This window comes from Mus musculus, chromosome 11, assembly GCF_000001635.26.
Source record: "Mus musculus strain C57BL/6J chromosome 11, GRCm38.p6 C57BL/6J".
NCBI lineage: Eukaryota > Metazoa > Chordata > Mammalia > Rodentia > Muridae > Mus > Mus musculus.
This window is the reverse complement of record NC_000077.6, coordinates 106,195,958-106,216,536: the sequence shown is the minus strand read 5'-3', so window position 1 is coordinate 106,216,536 and position 20,579 is coordinate 106,195,958. Positions and strand designations below refer to the sequence as shown.

At 43.2% G+C, this 20,579-nt stretch overlaps 1 protein-coding gene across 2 annotated transcripts; it reads left to right on the top strand.

Annotated features, from left to right (window-relative positions):
- The first annotated feature begins 13 nt into the window (after positions 1–13).
- Positions 14–17,277, top strand: Ccdc47 (coiled-coil domain containing 47). Of its 2 annotated transcripts, none has more exons than XM_030246238.1 (13): positions 14–388; positions 3,176–3,456; positions 4,688–4,864; positions 6,075–6,249; positions 8,221–8,342; positions 8,466–8,531; positions 11,076–11,177; positions 11,506–11,616; positions 12,914–12,999; positions 13,751–13,809; positions 14,044–14,153; positions 14,359–14,526; positions 15,521–17,277. In XM_030246238.1, the coding sequence occupies exons 4-13, from the start codon at positions 6,126–6,128 to the stop codon at positions 15,599–15,601; spliced, it is 1,029 nt and encodes a 342-aa protein (XP_030102098.1). In that variant the 5' UTR covers positions 14–388; positions 3,176–3,456; positions 4,688–4,864; positions 6,075–6,125; the 3' UTR covers positions 15,602–17,277. The 2 variants fall into 2 exon arrangements, with proteins under 2 accessions (XP_030102098.1, NP_080285.2); NM_026009.2 differs by having other exon boundaries at positions 170–388; positions 4,757–4,864; positions 15,521–17,183.
- The last annotated feature ends 3,302 nt before the right edge of the window (positions 17,278–20,579 follow it).

Genomic DNA, 20,579 nt, shown 5'->3' with positions numbered 1-20,579 from the left:
ATCCGATCAAAGTGACGTCTACCCGACGGACGGAACCCTACGGGAGAAACGCAGCCTCCGCTAGTTAGAGCACTTGTAGCCCAGGGGACGCTGGGGGTTACGTAATTTTCCCAGCAGCCCTAGCTCGCCTTGCGCGGATGTCCTGAAGGCCGCGCCCCGCCCCCACCCCGCGCGCAGGCGCAAACTAGCTGTACGCATTCTACGTAACGGACGGCTGAAGCTACGTGAAGAGTAGGGTGCCGTGACTGAGCTACCTGTTCTGGGCTGTTCAGTGACATCGCGGCCCGCAGATTATCTTTGCGACCTGAAGACAGAAACCAGACAAAGGCAGGCTGGTTGGAGGTAGTGGCCTCAGGAGCCCCGGGCCCGGTTGCAGCCTCGGGTGCAGGTAGGTAGCGGGGCCATGACATTCCAGTCGGTGTGACCGTGCCAGGCCGAGCGGTGACTAAGTTGCATGGCCGCAGAGCCAGGTACTGTTTCCCTCCTAACCAACCCTTTAAGTCCGGCCGGTGGTGACATGCATCAATACCCTCAACTTATCTTTCCAGAATTAAAAGAAAAAAAAAAAGACTAAACCTCTGTCCATCCTTTTCTGCTCCATTTTATGTTGGGCTTTAGGAAGATTTGGGGGAAGGTTTCGAGTAGATCCCAACCAACAGGACAAAATCTGAGAAAATATCTGGTGTGTAGCCAGAAGAATAAAAGAGCATCGAACTAGGCTTCTCCGTGGTGGACCTAGGACTAGACACTAGAAGTTTCACGGAAGCAACCGCTTCTAGAGTCGACCTTACCCGAAGGTTTCTAACATGCAAGTTATTTGTAACCAACACTTTACTTTGTAAGGTGACAGTAATGTCTACATCATTTCTAGAAATTTCATCATTTTGACTGATGCCACAGAGGCCTGGGAGGACAAGCAATGATTGCTACATATACTCCTTTTTACTGAGAGAGCTTGCGGAAGATAATCAAGATGGGTGTGTTAATGTTGTGCCTGGCTTGGAGTCTAGTGTTTTCTGCTTCAGAAGTCCTAGAGGCTGGATGGCCTGGCAGAGAGCTGTGCATCTGAGAAATGGGTTGACAGGTCCAGCTGAGTCTTATCAGAAAGCCAGTGCACAAATGGCTTGGATAATTTTAACATAAATAACCTTGAGGGAGCCTGTATGAATTCCATTAGAAACACTTCTGTGTTGTGAACACTCCTGGTATAGACTGAAATGGCCAGACTGTCAAATTGACAGGGATATGTAGTTACTTCTGCTTGGACAGGGAGCCACTAAAGCAGACGCTCTTTGTTCTTTGAGGCAGTGCCTCTTACTCTTGCAGGCTGGCCTAATATCACTATGTAGGACAAGGCAGGGCAGGCCACTGGAACTACTATACCTGCCACCACCCCCACCCCCTTAAGTATAGGGTCTCGCTATGTAGTCCTGGCTAGCCTTGAATTTGGACATGTGCCTGCATTTGACTCCTGAGTACTGGGATACCTCACCCACCCTACCGGCCCCTTGGAGCTTTTGAGACAGGGGTCTCCTGAAGCCTGGACTCACTATGTAGAAGAAGATGGCCTTGGACTCTCGGCCTCAGTCTCCCAAGTGCTGGGATTACAGGAGTAAACCGCCACACCCAATCTTATATGGTCCTGCTATCAATTTAGACAGTCTCAACAGCTTGAGTTACATCCCCAGCCTCCCTTTGTAACATTTTAAAAATTACATTAATTTATTTATTTGGGTCAGGCATATATAAAGGGGGAGGTATTATATCGCTGTGCATGGAGAGGTCAGAAGACAACTTCTAGTTTAATCATCAGTCGTAATACACATACCCTATCAGTAATAAAACTCTTACACGCATCTATCCTTTAGGCTGAATTTCAATGCTTAAAAACAGATGTTTATTGTTTTTGTTTTGTTTTTTAGATAATTAAAGATATAGGACTGGTGTTTAGATTAGGGAGCAGAATTGAAAATGTAGCATAAATGCTTTTGTTGGTTGGAAATATTTTTGCATTGTACTCTGTGATTTCATACAAAATCAGTACCTTCAGTCTGAGCCCGTGGAGTAACGTGGTAGTTGGACTGATGCATCTTCTTTCTGTACTTAAGTGTTCACACTTGCGGTGATCTGAGCAAGTGTGTGTTCAGGAGAACGTGTCTGCAGGCCAAACACAGATCTACAGTTGGTCTGTAGGTAAATGGCTGTCTCTTTTAGTACTGATGGTGAAGCCAACCTTATGTATGTCACAAGAATGACAAGAGTTACACTGGCTTCTTTCCAGTCTGCGTGGTTTTTATTTATGGATTATTTTGTAACTATTTACATATCCATAATTGTATCTTATTCTCTATAGTCTTTAGTTCTTTTATAAAGGATTTTTAAGAATAATTTATTTATTTTTATTTTATGCACTTTGGTGTTTTGCCTGTATGCATGACTGTGTGAAGGTGTTGGATTCCCGAGAGCTGGAGTTGCAGACAGTAGTAAGCTGCCATGTTGGTGCTGGGAATTGAACCTGGGTCTTCTGGAAGAGCAACCAGTGCTCTTAACTGTTGACCCATCTCTCCAGACCCTAGAAAGGTTTTAATAGTCTCTCAAAAATACTTTTTTGGTTTTTTGAGACAGGGTTTTTCTGTATAGCCCTGGCTGTACTGGAACTCACTCTGTAGACCAGGCTGACCTCAGACTCAGAAATCCACCTGCCTCTGCCTCCCAAGTGTTGGGATTAAAGGCGTGTGCCGCTATGCCCGGCTTCAAAAATATTTTTGAGGGGGGAAAAAAAACTATGGAATGTATAATATACAGAAAGATTTTAGAGAATTGAACCAAAAGAAATCAATTGTGTATCCTTGTTTTTACTGATAGGATCTGGATAGACCCCATACCTCTTGGCTTCGGCTCATTGTTTCCTTTACGTAGGGCTTTCAGAATCCATGAGTATTGAGGAAGAGAAAAGCAGGAGGCATTTGTGAGATTGTTTTATTTTTCTAAGTAAGGGTCAGCCTGTAGGCAGGCCTTGCCTTGGACTTCTGATCCTCTTTCTACCTCCCAAGTAATGGGATCACAAGCATGTACCACAACTCCTACCTGGCTCTTAAATGACTTAACAATTTACAAAAGACAATAATCACGCATGTGCAAGGGTCGTTCACTTAGCATACACTGTTTCTCACAGCTTGTTTTTAAGGTGCAATGAAAGCCTTCTATGCTTTCTGTGTGGTCCTCTTGGTGTTTGGGAGTGTCTCGGAAGCCAAGTTTGATGATTTCGAAGATGAGGAAGACATAGTAGAGTATGATGATAATGATTTTGCTGAGTTTGAGGACGTCATGGAAGATTCTGTTACGGAGTCGCCTCAGCGAGTGATCAGCACTGAAGATGACGAGGACGAGGCCACCGTGGAGTTGGAAGGGCAGGATGAAAGCCAAGAAGGTGATTTCGAAGATGCAGATACCCAGGTGGGGCTTTTGTTTTTAAGATTTATTTATTTTTATGTGTATGAGTGTTTTGCCTGACTGTAGGTGTGCTGTGTGCACACCGTGCCTGTGAATCCTTTGGAACTGAGCAGCCACGTGGTTTCTGGGAATCAAATCCAGGCCCTTTGCCAGAGCAGCAAGTGCTCTTAATTTATCTCTCCAGCCCCACGAAGTGGGTTGTTCACTGTTGATTTATTGGGGAATTCAGGAGGATGGGAAAATCTATTAGTGCTTTCTCAGACAAAAACCCAAATATACGGAGACTGTTGCTGTCTGGAATCTTCATTTTTGTCTAATACTTTTTGTTTAGCTATTCTAGTTTATTCTCTTGGTTTTTTGTTTGTTTGTTTTGACACAAGGTTTCTCTCTGTAGCCTTGGCTGTCCTGGACCTGGCTTTGTATACCAGGCTGGGACACTAAACTGTAGACCTCAGACTCACAGAGGTCTGCCTGTCTCTGCCTCCCAAGCACTGAGATTAAAAGTGTGTGCCACCACCACCTTTAACTCTTGTGAATATTTTGTGGTATGTTCATACCTTTTACTTTAATGAAGCATTGTGTTTTCTGTGGAGTAGATAAGATCTGAACTGAGAGTAGCTAATGTATGAATGAGAATTTAGAACTTTGGGTTCTAAAGTAAGTGTCCCCTTTTGGTGTTTGGGGGGTTTTTGTGTCATCCTTCAGGTTTGCTATTTATTTATGCTGTGTAATAGCTCATTTTGTTTGCTACTGAGAAAAGGTCTCACTGTGTTTTGTTTTTCTTTTTACCATATGCTTTGGTGTGCATATACATTGCAGAATTAAATTAATACAATCAGGCTAATTACCATCTTCATCACCCACATAGTTTTATATATAGGGAGAAGAGGTGAGAAATCAAGGACATTGCCTTTCTGTCTTGTTTGTTTGTTTGTTTAGAGGCAGGGTCTCACTATGTAGCCCTGGCTATCCTGGAACTTGCTATGTAGACCAAGATGGTCTCAGAATCACAGATCACCTGCCTGTCAGGTGCTGGGATTCAGTGTACTTGCCTCCATGCCTGGCTCTCTTATCGAAATTCAAATATGAAATGTGTTATGAAATTGAAATGTCATTGGCGTGTATGTTAGTTTTCTGGAACTTACTTATCTTACACCTCCAAGTTTAGAATTGTACTAAAAGCATGTCTCTCTGTTCTGTACTTGTTGCTGACAAGTCATGTTTTTCTCTACAGATGTTACCAACAAACTGCGACACAACTGCTGGCGCCATTTGTAGATGTGATTGTGTTTTGTTTTTGTAGGAGGGAGATACAGAAAGTGAGCCATATGATGATGAGGAATTTGAGGGTTATGAAGACAAACCAGATACCTCTTCTAACAAAAATAAAGATCCAATAACAATTGTTGATGTAAGTATATAAGATTCTTAATCACAAACTAAACTATAATCCATTGATACCATAGCTATAATCCATGACGCACAGTAGGTACTGGAATAATAGTGCAGTCTAATAAAGAGCCTAACATGAATTGTGATGAGCATCCGTCACTGTGAGGCAGCTTCATGGTGTAGTCTGGCCTGTCTGCTGTTACTCACTTAGAGTATAGAAGTGGATGGTTGGGCATGCTTAGCTTGATACGTTTGATAGTCTCTACATTTTCTTCTTCTTTTTTTGTTTTGTTGTTTGAGACAGGATTTCTCTGTGTAGTAGCTGTCTGTCCTAGGACTCACTTTGTAGACCAGGCTAGCTTAGAACTCACAGAGACCCTCCTGATTCTGCCTCCCGAGTGCTGGGACTGAAAGCATGTGGTACCACACACAGATCTACATCTTCTGAAAGGCGTTCAAAAGCTGACCTGGAGCTGGGCATAGTAGCCATGCTGTTAGTCCCAGCACTCAGGAAGCAAAGGCAGGCAGATCTCACGATTCTGAGTCCTCTGGTATACAAATCAAGTTCCAGGACAGCTAGGGCCACAGAACCCTGACTTGAAACAAAACAAACAAACTCAAAAATAAAAAGCTGATCTAGAAGATCAAAATGAGCATATTTTTCAGAGTGTAACTTTTTAATTATGACTACTTTGTGTGTAGGGGTATTTTTTTTTTAAAGATTTATTTATTCATTATATGTAAGTACACTGTAGCTGACTTCAGACACTCCAGAAGAGGGCGTCAGATCTCGTTACGGATGGTTGTGAGCCACCATGTGGTTGCTGGGATTTGAACTCCAGATCTTCGGAAGAGCAGTCGGGTGCTCTTACCCACTGAGCCATCTCACCAGCCCTGTAGGGGTATTTTTTCTGCACGTTTGTTAAGTGCACCCTGTGCATGCCTATTCCTCTTGGAGGGCAAAGACAGTATCAGGTCCCTAGAACTGGAGGTAGAGATGGTTATAAGCTACTTTCTGGGTGCTAGAAATCAAACCTATGTCCTCTCCAAGAGCAACCAGTGCTCCTAACCATCAAGTCTTCTCTCTGGCCACTAAAGTGTAACTTTTCCCCAGTGAGAGTTATATAAAGTATCGACTTCTGTCTATGGGCTTTCTCATTTTTTCATCCATTCCTTAGACTCCGTGTTCAACCTCAGCCAAAATTAAATGGGAATTTTTCCTTCTTAAGGTTCCTGCACACCTCCAGAACAGTTGGGAGAGTTATTACCTAGAAATTTTGATGGTGACTGGTCTGCTTGCCTATATCATGAACTACATCATTGGGAAGAATAAAAACAGCCGACTTGCTCAGGCCTGGTTTAACTCTCATAGAGAGCTTTTGGAGAGCAATTTTACATTAGTGGGTAAGTTAAGCCAATCCAAGTCTGGGAGCCTGCCTGGAAACAGTCTGGTAAGAACAGTTTATCCCCTCACTCAACAGAAATAGCTAAATGCTTTCATGGCATGCTGGCTACAGTGCATTTGTTTTCTCCAGTGATCCCATTCTGTTGGCTTCCATATATGAGTAAATTAAACATATAGGCTCATTTTTCCTTAGTCAACAGTATAATTGCTAAATAGCTTTTGATATAGTCAATATAAAAACAAAATTTAAAAAAATTTTTTTTTGATTTTTTTTTTTTTTTTTTTTTTTGAGACAGGGTTTCTCTGTGTAGCCTGGCTGTCCTGGAACTCTGTAGACCAGGCTGGCCTCGAACTCAGAAATCCACCTGCCTCTACCTCCCAAGTGCTGGGATTAAAGGCGTGTGCCAATGCTGCCCAGCCAAAAAATTCTTGTTGAAACAAGAAACTGTCATTTTAGGTTGTTTGATAAACTAGTTTCAGTTTGATTTTTAGAAATCCTCACAATTTCTTCAAGTTCTGGGTCCTTTGGTTTTTATGCCACATGTGGGATATGCACACACTGTGTGGGGCGGGGCAGGCAGCTGTGTGAGGTTGTGAGCTCAGCCGCCTTCATGCTCCTTAGTGGTGAGGTCCGGCCCATCTGCTGCTGGTCACACACACTGCAGTGTGTTCCTCACTTGCATTGTTTTGTCTGGTGGGTTTAGTTGTTTTTAGTTCATTTGTTACTTTATGTGTTGGAGGTGGGCAGGAGTGCTGTGACCAAGAGCACAAGCAGGAAAACAACCTGTAGGAACTTGCTCTCTCCTGCCACATGCAGGCCGCAGGCCCCAGCAGTCGGGGTTTGGTAGCCAATGCCTTCACCAGCTGAGCCATCTTACTGGTCGATTCTGTAGCCCTGACCATGCCTCTGCCTCCCCAATGCCACCAAGTTAGGCCTTATACAATGTTGGGTTTTGTTTGGTTGGCCTTTTTTAAATTTTTTTTTTTTTTGGTCACATATTGTTTCCTAATTGTTCTTTGTGGCAGCACTGTTGATGGGACATAGTTTCTGTTTTTTCTATGAAGGAGGCTGATGTTAAAGCTTATCTAAGGGGTTAAATTGCAGCTATGTTATTAGTCTATGCTAAACTATACCTGTTTACCAGTGGATGCTGTCTCCCCTATTCCATGGTTTTTAGGGTGTTTTTTGATGGTAGAATTTGGGTTGGGGGCGGTGGGGAGCATTCTTTGGCTCATTGCCCTCCCTCTTCTTCATGCCAGACAGAATCCATAACTTTTTTTATGGGAACAATAAAGAGTTGTAAAAGTAAAAAAGAAGCACCACCTCTACTAGCCTGTGCAGCAGCCTGCGGCACCCCAGACACTTGGCCTAGCAGATGATAAAGAGCCTGTCTGTCTCCTTGATGCCCGGTCTTGGTGCCTGCTGTGCACTGGTGGCAGAGGAGATGCCGTTCTCTCTGCTCTCTTCATACATTTACAGAGGAACATGAATGGATAGCAACATAAAATGGTGGAACAGTGGAAATCAGTCCCTTTGCACAGGAATCTCTGGCAGTTGTTTGCTGTAGTCTGCATGAAGTTGGTATAAAATTGAAATAAAATAATGATATTGGTGATTTGAAATGTGTGGAAACTGCCTTTGAACTCTACCCTGTCAGAGGTAATTGGAATCAATGGAGCTCATGCAGAAAATGCAGGCCGTATACACAAGCGTTGTTATGAAGATGGTTGGCCGAGAGGTGACACTGAGTATGTCTTCAAGACTAGATGAATGCATGTACGATGGAGCAGATGATAAATTTATACATCACGTCTATTGAGGTGTAAAACCTTTAAGATAATACTGAAGTAAAAGCAACATTGCTGGTCCTTTAATCCCTGTCCAAGGAGATTCTGTGAGATAGCAGAGCGTTGCTGCCCTAACGTGATCCAAAGGTCCAGTGAGTCAGATTCAGTGCTTTTACTCCTAGGGGATGATGGGACTAACAAAGAAGCCACAAGCACAGGGAAGTTGAATCAGGAGAATGAGCACATCTATAACCTGTGGTGTTCTGGCCGAGTGTGCTGTGAAGGCATGCTTATCCAGCTGAGGGTGAGTAGGGAGCGGCCGCTCCAACGTCTGTCTGCCCTGCAGTTCTGTTTTCCCTGGAGTCCCTCCACGGCCCTTCTGTAACTGTAAGCTGAAGGTATTGATTAATTTCTCTCATTTTTGCAGTTCCTTAAGAGACAAGACTTACTTAATGTCCTGGCCCGGATGATGAGGCCAGTGAGTGATCAAGTGGTAAGTATTCCTGCTGGCTTTCTGGGTACAAACTGAATTGTTTACTAACTGTTCCATTTCTGTCTGGATTGTGTTTAAAACTCACAGCAATCTGTGTCCATGCCAGAAAATATGATTGATGCTTGTCGACCAAAGTGGGTCAGCTTTTCTCATTTCAGCTGTCCGGAGGCCTCTGACTGCTTTCTTGCAGGAATTTAAGTTGTTTGTTTGTTTTACTTTGTTTTCTTTTCAAATATTTTTACTTCAAATGATTAATTTTGATTGAAAGAGCTCAAATCACAATCTAGGTTATTGGCTATATGTCTTTCATTTATTAAATTGACATGAATCTACAAATTGTGTTCACTGTCAAAAATGTCTTTTGCCTCTCTCAAAGAGATATTCTCAGATAGGATTGTTACTAATTTGTTGGTTTTTTTTTCTTCTGGGTTCTGTTAAAGAGACTGCTTTTGCAATTTCCTGTAAATACAGAAGTACAGATTTTTTTTTTAATACAGCTATCATTTACCAGGTTTTTTCCTACATTTAGCATCCTGGGACCCTCCTTTGGAAAAAAGATTTTTGAATTTTATGTGTGAGGTGCCTATATGTCTGTCTGTGTACCACATGTGTTCTTGGATTGTCTAGACATCAGCTGGGATTCAACAATTCATTTCTGACACTGCCTGGAATTAGCTTCAGGTTCTACAGGTTGAAGGGTTCAGGCCCCACTCCCTACCCTCAGTGTCTCTACTTGTGAGGAAATTTCAAACCCCAGGCCACCATACCATATGCACTTTTGGCTGGGCAAGTTGAGGGTTCCCATTGCCTCCCTCCAGGTTTAATAACTTTTTTTGAATGATTCACAGAATTCATGGCAAACCTTTGCTTATATTTACTGACTTATTGAGGACACAACTCAGCAATAGCCAGTTTGGGGGGCGGGGGGAGAGGGTGCCAGGCATGGTAGCGCACGCCTTTAATGCCATGCCAGCACTGGTGAGTCTGCAGGTGGATCAGCCAGCCTAGACTACATAGGGAGCTCCAGCTTGGGCTACAGAGTGAACTCAGCCTGGCCAGAGCTACACAGTGAGATGCTGTGGAAAGGGACGGAGGAGTGTGGAGCCTCTTTATCATCTCTGAGCATCCTGCTGTTTTAGTGAATCCACACGCTTACAAATATGGAAGCTTTCTGAATGTGGCTCAAGGGTTTCTAAAGCACAAAGCTCCGTGTTCCTCTTCTTCAGGACCTTGAGGAGGGCTGAAAGTTTCAGCCCTCAGCGTTTGCTCTATCACATGATCAGCCCGCAATTCCTGAAGCTGTGTGGAGAACTTAAATTAGTGTGAACACAGGCTGATTGAAAGGGGTTTCTTACAAATAATGAAGCATAAAGGTTTTAGTTCTGTTCCAGAAACCTGTGACAAACCTAGATGTAATTCTTTTTTTTTTTTTTTTAATTTATATATATGAGTACACCATTGCTCTCTTCAGACACACCAGAAGAGGGCATAGGATCCCATTACAGATGGTTGTGAGCCACCATGTGGTGGCTAGGGATCGAACTCAGGACCTCTGAAAGAGTATTAGTGCCGTGTTTCTTCATAACAATTTGCCACAAAACTGATCAGTTTAAAATAGTACCATCGGGGTCTAGAGAGATGGCTCAGCTCGGCAGTTGGAGCTCTTCCACAATACCTGGATTGTAGAACCAACACCCAGCTCTTAACCAACATTCTGTTACTCTAGTTCCAGGGGATCCAGTGCCCTCTTCTAGCCTCCAAAGGTGCTGCACACATGGTGCACAGATAAGCATGCAGGCAAACATATAACAGAATAGAAATAATAAATCTTTTTCTGTGTGTGGTTTTTTTCTTTTGGTTTTGGTTTTTTTTTTTTGAGAGTCTAACTTTGTAGACCAGCCCTCAAACTGGAATTAAAGGTATCCATTTCCATAACCAGCAACCTTTAAAAAAAAATTTTTGAGACCTTGTCTCAAAAGCAAAACAAAAACAACAGCAATAACAACAAAAAGCCAAACAAACAAAAGGAAAGGAAAAAGGGAAACCAGAACAATTTATAATCTCACAGTGAATGAGTACATAAGCGGCCCAGAGTGGGTTAGCTGGGTCCTTTGCTTAGGCCTGCAAGGCTGAAAACGGCGTCAGCCGGGCTTGTGTTTCCTTCTTTCCAAGCACATTCAGTTCCTTGTATTCATAGTTAGCTGTTCTTTCACTGCCCATCAACTAGGAGCTACCCAGGTCTGGAGGTCTGGACCTCAGGACTTTAATCCATCCCTCTCCTTGATGGTCATGTAGGTCCCAAAGCTTCTCTTCTCCAGCTGAGGCCCAGTTATCTTATTAACTTGCTGGATCGTTTCTCATACCCAAGACAGTGCTCTTTCCTTAGTTGGAATCAACCCCCTGGGGGTCCCCTGTCACACCCAAGAACCCTGTTCACGGGAAGAGTGTGGATACCAGAAGGCTGAACTTTTAGGGCCATTTAGAAACCTACCCACCATAGAACTCAGTAAGCGAGTCTTGTCTTGTCTTGTTTTCTTTTTAAAGCAAATAAAAGTAACAATGAATGACGAGGACATGGACACATACGTGTTTGCTGTCGGCACTCGCAAAGCTTTGCTGCGACTACAGAAAGAGATGCAGGATCTGGTATGTCAAGTTGCTCTAATTTAAATGTTTGTCAAAACTGCCTCTTCATCACAAAGAAGTTCAGCTCTGTAGGACAGCACAGTTCTGTCTCTCAGATGTTAAGCACCACTTCAAAATAGATTGTACCCAGCACTTGGGAGGCAGAGGCAGGCGGATTTCTGAGTTCGAGGCCAGCCTGGTCTCCAAAGTGAGTTCCAGGACAGCTAGGGCTATACAGAGAAACCTTGTCTCGAAAAACCAAAAAAAAAAAAAAAAGATTGTACATACCTAGCAGTCTGGGAAGAACTGTATAAAATATCATGTTTCCTGTTTTCGATTTTTCTTCCAGAGTGAGTTTTGCAGTGATAAACCAAAGTCTGGAGCAAAGTATGGACTGCCAGACTCTTTGGCCATTCTGTCAGAAATGGGAGAAGTCACAGAGGGAATGATGGATACAAAGGTAAATGTGGTACGGGATGTGCTCCAGTGCATGTGTATGACGTCATGAGTTCTAGACCAGGCTAGGTAGTACAAGGAGAGACTCTCCAAATAAATGAAGAAATGTGTGTGTGTGTGTGTGTGTGTACACGTTATATATCTCACATACTGAATTTTACTTGACCCTTGCTAAAGCAACAGGCAAATAATCTCTGACTACAATCACTCATGATAAGCATTCTTTGTGTAACTTACAGTAATCTACCTGATTTTGATCAACTGGGTAACACAGCTGTCGATTTTCTGCCATTCTAATTGAGGCATTGGCTAGCTCTCATGTTGAGCTGGTGATCTCCTACAGTTGGGACAGGTCTCCTCTGAGCCGTTCATTAGTTACAGGTGTGCACTGCTTGCTCCTGCTGATAGCTCAGCAGAGGGCTGTCAGTCCAGGAGACAGACAGCATGCGGTTAAGAGCACCGAGCAATTGTAAGGACGGTAGCTTGCAGGCCGGGCAGTGGTGGCACACACCTTTAATCCCAACACTCGGGAGGCAGAGGTAGGCGGATTTCTGAGTTCAAGGCCAGCCTGGTTTACAGAGTGAGTTCCAGGACAGCCAGGGCTACACAGAGAAACCCTGTCTCAGGGAAAAAAAAAAAAAGAAAGGACTGTAGCTCTTGTCCTAGCACCTTCCTGACAAGCTAAGTGTCCCACAGCTCCAGCTATGAGGGATGTGACTCTCCTGCCTTCCCCAGGTACACAGCACACATGCACACACATTGACATGCACAAGTAAAATAAAAAGTTCTCTAAAAGACCCATTGACTTTCAAGGTTTTTGTTTTAATTTTTGAGTCTTACTATGTAACCCTGGCTCATAGAGGTCCACCTGCCTCTATCCCCCCAAATGCTACAAATAAAGATGTGCACCGCCACTCCAAGGCAACATTCAGGTTTGCTTGTTTGTTTAAGACTTCAGTCTAGTCTTGAGTTTCAGTTTGTATAAGTAAAGGTGGGCACACAGGGTGGGCACTTGTGATCCTGTCATGGGAGGGACTAAGGCTGGAGGGTGACTGCAGAGAATAGCCCTGGCTGTGCTGGAACTTGCTTTTGTAGTCCAGGCTGGCCTTGATCTCATGACTCCCCAGTGCTGGGACTAAGAGAACCATCTCTTTAAATTGAAGGTGAGGTAATTTTTTTAAAAGAAATATTTTAATCTGAATGACATTTTATAAAAGTATGGATTAAAAAGTGAATATCTATGAAAGCTTGGGAGTGCACTAAACTAGTTAATATTCTTTCTGTTTTGTTTTTTTTTTCAGATGGTTCATTTTCTTACACACTATGCTGATAAGATTGAATCTGTTCATTTTTCAGACCAGTTCTCTGGTCCAAAGATTATGCAAGAGTATGTATAAAGTCAAAGCATTGAATTCATTTCCCTTATTAGCTTTATGTTGGAACACCACAGGTAGCCTCGTTAGCCTGACCCAGTCGTTCAGAGTGAATTATCGCTCATGTACTCAGGGACCAGGGCTGGCTTCCCAGCTCCCTTATGAAGGCTAAAAACCACTCTTAACTCCAATTCCAGGAGATTTGACACCCTTCTCGGACGTCCATGGGCACTGCATACACACATACATGCAGGCAAAACACTCCAACACATAAATAAATAGAAATTTAGAAATTAAAAAATAAGCAAAAGTGTTTAGAAGTATGGCCTCATTTTTTTTGTTTGTTTATTTATTTAATGTCTGTGAGTACACTATACTCTATTCAGACACACCAGAAGAGGGCATTGGATTCCCATTACAGATGGTTGTGAGCCACCATATGGGTGCTGAGAATTGAACTCAGGACCTCTGGAAGAGCAGTCAGTGCTCTTAACCCCTGAGCCATCCCTCCAGCCCATGGCCTCATTCTTAAATAGAGGCATTTCTGGCTCCCCAGGTGAAAGTGGTTATATCTTGTCTACTGGAAACATCCCTGGAGGGGTTCACATGTAGCAGAGTGTCCTGTGCTTACCTGTGACTTGGAGGTGCAGAGTACACTTACTGCTGTTTGCAGGTATTTGCCCACCTGAGTCAGATGTGTGCTGGTATGCATAGATGGACGGGTCCTTGCTTACAATCTCTTAACAGACTTCTCTCTGATGACAGGGAAGGCCAGCCTTTAAAGCTGCCTGACACCAAGAGGACGCTACTGTTTACATTTAATGGTAAGTGTTCTGGGTCCTGTCTGTCTAGTGCTTGGCTTCCTCTCAAATGTTTTTGAGATTATTTTTCCTTCTGAAATAATAGCTCTAAAACTGCAGCACTGCTAACTTCCTTCCTCCTTGTTGATTTCTGGGTTCCTCCAAGGAGCTACACTGTTAGCATTAAAACAGACAGACTGCCAACCCAGAAGTGTTAATGCTGCCATTACTCAGTAGGAAAATGGCTTTGTTTTCCAGTGCCTGGCTCAGGTAACACATACCCAAAGGATATGGAGTCTTTGCTACCCCTGATGAACATGGTGATTTATTCTATCGATAAAGCCAAAAAGTTCCGACTCAACAGAGAAGTAAGTCCCTAGTCCTTTCTTACAAACCAGCCCCTATTATTGTTGGGTTTTCCCCTGATGGGCAGCAGCTGTCAGTGACTGCAGCGACCCAGCCTTTGCTGGTTGACTTGAAAGTGTCAAAGGGGAGGAGTTGAGCCATGCTAAGTTGGGTTTTCTCCTGTGCATTAGAATTGGTTCCTTATGAAGTCTTTGTTTTCTGGGGAAGGGGAAACAAAAAGCAGATAAGAACCGGGCTCGTGTGGAAGAGAACTTTCTGAAGCTGACACATGTGCAGAGACAGGAGGCTGCACAGTCTCGGCGTGAGGAGAAAAAAAGAGCTGAGAAGGAGCGGATCATGAACGAGGAGGACCCTGAGAAACAGCGCAGGCTGGAAGTGAGACACTCAGAGGCTCGGCTGCTGGGCTCAGCTTCTCTATTATGTGGTTTTATGTTTTAAGATTATTTTGTCGTTTTTTTTTTTCTCTCTCTCAGAGCTGAGGACAGGTACAGGGCCTTGTGCTTGCTAGGCATGCGCTCTACCACTGAGCTAAATCCCCATCCCTGTTTCGAGATTACAATTATACCATTTCCCTCTTCCTTGTCCTCCCTTCCAAACCTCCCATATATTAGTTCCTTTCCACAGCTCTCTTTCAAACTTAGGGCTTCTTTTTCTTTGTTGTAGTGACGTGTGTGTGTGTGTGTGTGTGTGTGTGTGCGCGCGTGCGTGCGCGTGCGCGTGTGCATGCTCTTGCATACCTTAACTATATAAATACAGTCTATTGAGTCTGTCTGCTGTTAGCTGTGTGCAGTTTTCAGAACTGACCCTTTGGGTACTGGGTAACCAGTTGATGCTCTTATCTGGGAAGGCTGGTTCTCCTGCTATCAGAGTTCCTCAGCTGCCTGCAGTTCTTTGTCTAGGGTTGAGGTTTTTGTGAGATTGCCCCAAAACTGCTGTTTTGTTTTGAATTATCTACATGCCTATTTCTACCCTACTGTCTACTATAATTCTCTGTAGAAATGTGCACAAAGTTGGGCAGTGGTGGTGCACATCTTTAATCCCAGCACTCGGGAGGAGTGAATTCCAGGACAGCTAGGACTATACAAAGAGAGACCCTATTTCAAACTTCTAGCACTGCCACTCTCAAAAAAAAAGGATTTTGAGTAATAATAGGGTGAGTGGAGGTGCCCGGTGTGGAGTTCAGATGCATCAGATCCCTTGGAGCTGGAATTAAAGGCAGCTGTGAACCACCTGACAGATGCTTGGAACAGAGCTTGGGTCTTCTGCAGAAGCATCCTGAGGTCTAACCACCAAACCGGTTCCCCAGCCCCTGGGTTTTAGTGTGTCCTTAGAGCTTAATTTGGACCCTCTTCCCCTCCCTGTTACACAGGAAGCTGCTTTGAGGAGAGAACAAAAGAAGTTGGAGAAGAAGCAAATGAAAATGAAACAAATCAAAGTGAAAGCCATGTAGAGCTGGTTGCAGAGGTTGTGTCCTTGCTGCCGTTAGCTCTCCGTCCACCGGAGACAGGAAAAGCAGGAGTCTGCACCTAACAGTCACGAGTCTCTGCTGACTGAGAGATCTTTATCTCACCCTCTCCTCTCGGTTTAGAGTTCTACAGAGGTTATAGATACAATGAAAGGGCTCTTTCAGTTATTTCCTTCCAGATAATCAAATTATTTTGATTATTTTATAAAAGGAGCGGTATATAAAGTATGTGTAGTTTTAAAATATATTTAAATTATAATGTGAATCATCAGTGCGTTACTTTGGTGTTTGAAGACCGATCATGAAATTTCTAGGTAGATTGTTGCTCTTTGTTTAAACTGGACAGTTGAAATAACTATGGAGACTGACTCTAAACCAAGACCCTAATATCTATTGGAATTGCACAATAAACATTGCTTGTTTTTTCTGTGTCCACATTAAACTTGTGAAAAAAGTGGAACGTAGAACACTATGTGGTGATAAATTCAGAGACTTAGAGCATAGTACAGCGTATGGTTTGTGTGTGGGTGGTGCTATGGCAGTATTATAGGAGGGAATCTGTCGGTATTAGGATACTGTAAGTCAGTGGAAGATTCTAGATGTAGGTAGTACAGGAGCAGTTTCTCATTGCCTGATACTATGAGCTAATGACACTGTGAGTGCTGGATTTGAAGTAGTTATGTGCTTATTTTTCTTGAGCAAGAATGCATGACAAGGTGAAGTGCTTCACCTAGCTCCCTCCGCTCAGCAGCAGTCAGGTGGCTGGGCTCTGTGAGGTCACAGTGGTTTGCTTGCTTGCTGCAGCCTGGTAGGTGTTCATGGAGGAGCTGATCTCTGTCTTAGGCGTGCACTTTGCTTCCACGCCTGCTTTTATATCGTCCACAAGGCCGGTTTGTACTTTCTTGAAACAAATAACCAATCGATATACACAAATATGCTTTTAAAAAGTGAGCTTTTTTTAAATGAATCAGAATTTTGTCTGACTCATGAGGCGGAAGCGATGGTAGGGAGAGGTTCCTCTCTGTGCATAAGCATTTGGCTTGTTGAGATCTCTGCATTTTATAAATGCTTCCTACTGAGAAAGCATTTCTTAAGTCTTTGCTTGTACCAGGTCATTTTTGCTGGGGTGGGAAAGGGTGGTTTTTGCTTTGGGAGCGGGTAGTGGGGTTTTGTTGATGCTTTCTGTGTTCTGATGCAGTAACAGTGAGTTGCGGTGAAAACTGTGTGTGCTGTTGCCTTGGGAATTGTATGGAGTTTTTCACATGGCTTTGTGTAGGCTAATAGAAATATATGCACTGGGATATTCAAGTGTAATGTTTTTTAACAGTTCACAAGTTTAAGTTATTAAAAATAACACAAAATTAAATCACTTTAAGGCCAGATAATTTTAGACTTAACATTGTTTTACAAATCTTTAAAATACATTTAGAATCAAAATTTATGTGTTTAGTTATCGTTTAAGTAATATAAGCTTTCTTAAAGTCCCATACATCAGACCGTGGCAGCTAATTTTGTAACAAGCATTCATATGAACTACCTATGACATATATTAAACTGATTGACAAAATCTGTGTGCTGCTTTGACTTTTTGTAGTTGTCCTACAAGAATATGTATACTGTTCTCTTATTAAAAGCAGGAAAATCGTTTTCCTTCAAAAGCATTAATCTTGAATATTCCTTTATGGTTACCACTCTAAAGCCCTGTATGTATTGTTTCAGAAAGGGTCTCACTATGTAGCCCAAGCTGGCCACAGTCAAACTCAGGATGATTTTCTCTCCTCAGCCTGCTGAGTGCTGGGACACTGACATACCACTGCACTGTGGCCCACAGGTTTTATTTTTTTTGAATTATTTTTTTTATTACTTTTTAGGTTTTGTTTGTTTTGGTTTTAGTTTAGTTTAGGTTTTTATTAATTTATTATGTATACAGCATTCTGCCTGCAAGTATGTCTGCAGGCCAGAAGAAGGCAACATAGGAGTCAGGGCTCTTAATCTCTAAGTCATCTCTCCAACTCCCTTGTTCTTTTTTGTTGGGGGGGGTGTTGTTGTAGTAGGGTTTTTTGGTTGTTTTGTTTGAGACAGAGTTTTGAGCTGTAGACCAGGCTGGCCTTGAACTCAGAGATACACCTGCTTCTGCTTCCCAAGTGCTGGAATTAAAGGTGTGCGCCACCATTACCTGTCTTAATTTTATTTTTTTGGTTTTGTGTTGAAATAGGGTCTCTCTGTGTAGGGCTGACTGGCCTAGAACTCACTTTCTAGGCCAGGCTGACCTTTGCCTCGGATCTGCTGGTATCACCTGCATGTGTGTGCTGTCACACCCAGCCCACTTTAGCTACAGTGTTAATCAGCTCTCCATCACTGTGACAGGACAGCTGAGATGAGCTTCAGGTAGGAAAAGATGGTTTGGGTAGAGCACACCTGCTTGCTTCCCCGTGGCCAGGGAGTTGACAGACAGGAGAGGCAGGCGGTCTGATATCTCAAAGCCACACCCTCAACGGCCTCACTTCCTTCTTTGGTTTCCATCACCTACCCATAGTGCCACTGGCTATATGGCTTTACTGTGGAACTTTGGTGACATTTAAGATCCAAACCATTATAGTCTTCTCCTTGGGTAAGACATCTTGTTCTGTACAGAATCAGAGGACCAAGAGAGGAGAATGTTGCTTACTGTCACACTAGGAAGAATCCATCTTCCAAAATCTTTTTGCCTGGATCACTAGCAAGCCAAAATTATCCCTGAAGCATAGACAAAGACTGTCAACAAAACCAGTTGCTAGGACCAGAGGGATGGCTCAGTGGGTAAAGGTGCTTGCTAAGCTTGACCTTAGTTTGAGCCTCAGAATACATGCAACTCCTACACGTGGTTGTTTGACCACCACATGTGGGCCATGGTGTGTGCACACACATGTACACAGTAGGTGAATAAATAAATGTGTTGAAAAAAAATTGCTAAGCCTTTTCTTTTGGGTAAGTTACTGACCTCTGAGTCTGCTGTTTATTCCTTTATAATGTGGGGGTAAACATTTTTCCTGTGTACCTCACAGTTTAACTTTTTCTTTATGTGTATGTGTGTTTTGCCTGCATGTATGTCTATGTACCATGTGTGTACAGTGCCTAAGGAGGCCAGAAGAGTGTTAGAACTTCTGGGACTGGACTTACCTGTGGCTGTAAGCTGCCCTGAGGGTGCTGGGAACTGAACCCAGCACCTTTGCAAGAGTAGTCAGTGCTCTTAACTGCTGAGCCATCTCCAACTCATCTCACAGCTTAAAACCAAAAGATAATGTGTGCAAAGTTGTTTTATAATCTTACACTTTACAAAGGCAAGACTACTATCCAATGGTGCAGTTTTACTTTATTCTCTTGTTCTCGTCTGTCCAGTGGAATGAGGTGAGTGAATTCTTTTATCCTCTGACTTTATCTGTCAGAACTGACAAGGTGTTTGTTTTGTTTTTTTTGGAGCTGGAGGGTGCAATGAAAATAGAGGAATTATAATTGTGTTTCTTTAGTCCAAGGAAACCTCATGGTTAGGCATCAGATCTAGAGCTCCTCTATATGGGCCTCGGAGAAAGGGGAATACTTGGTGACACGTCAAGCCTCCGGTAGGAAGTAGAGAGTGTGAAGATTGTATCAGGTCTGCTGGATTTTGTGAAGAGTCAAATTCTGTACTTTTTCCACCCAGGTTCTCTTGTGCCTCATTTAACTCTAAAGGTAAAGGATGTAAGAGGGAAGAGTTAGACCCGTAGGTATGGCTTCTATTACAAACTGCTGAAACAAAGTAAAGAGAAGCCTGGCTGGGCGTGGGGCTGATGTCTTTTCAAGTGTTTGAAGATCGGCAAAAGATTTTATTACAAAAGGAAGATATCAGGGCTAGAGAAAGGCGAGGGGTTGAGAGCACTTACTACCCATGCAAAGGACCCACATTCAAATCTCAGCCCTAGGGGAATCTGTTGCCCTCATCTGGTCTCTGCAGGCACATACAGGCATCTAAACATATATTTTTAAAAAATCTTAAAGGAAAACAGTGTTAGGTTGTATAAGTTCACAGCTTTCTTATCCCTCTGAATTAAGAAGGAAGAAAAGAACGCTGTTATTTTTCCCAGTGGTGGATCCTACTGCTTGCTTTGAGGTGAGATCTCATCTGTAACCCAGACTGGCCTGTGTCCCAGTCTCCAGAGAGGGTGACAGGTAGATACCAACACATCTACTGTTTTCTTAGAGGACTAGCATCACATAGGCTAGTTTCCAGGGCATAGATAGGCTTGGCCTTTCAGGCAGCTGGAGTACACTCCCATGCTCACTCGCTGTCCTACCCACCTCTTGAGACAGAGTCTTGTGTATTCCAGGCTGGCCTCCAGCTTCTGGTCCTCACCCTGGCCTTAAAGTATTCCTTTTCCTTGGGAGTTACTGAAGAGCAAGGTGGTACTAAACTTTTCAAACTTTTTTTTTTTTTTGCATTATTCAAAAGTATTTCAGGCTGTAGAGATGGCTCAGTGGTTAAGAGCACTGACTGCTCTTCCAGAGATGCTGAGTTCAATTCTCAGCAACACAGGGTGGCTCACAACCATCTGTAATGGAATCCAATGCCCTCTTCTGGTGTGCTCATATGCATAAAATAAATATATCTTAAAGTATTCTAGGTAACATGCAGAATGGGCTTCACTACATGTTCATACCCGTAACATTGTATTTTACCCATGTTTGTTCCCAGAGTACTCTTCCCCCCCCTTCCATTCATATTTTAAATTTATATAGCTTTCTTCTGTACATTTTTCTGTAGCTTAGCTTATCACTTTGCATAGAACTGAAGCCTGTTTCCTGTGCCAAGGATGCTCTGGCATTGTGCATCATATATTTATAACCACACACACTTGACCCCAAGGCCTCCTCCGTGTTGGGTGAGCACTCTACTGATACACATCCAGCCCTCCTATTCCAGTGCGTTTATCAAGGCTCTTTTGTCTTC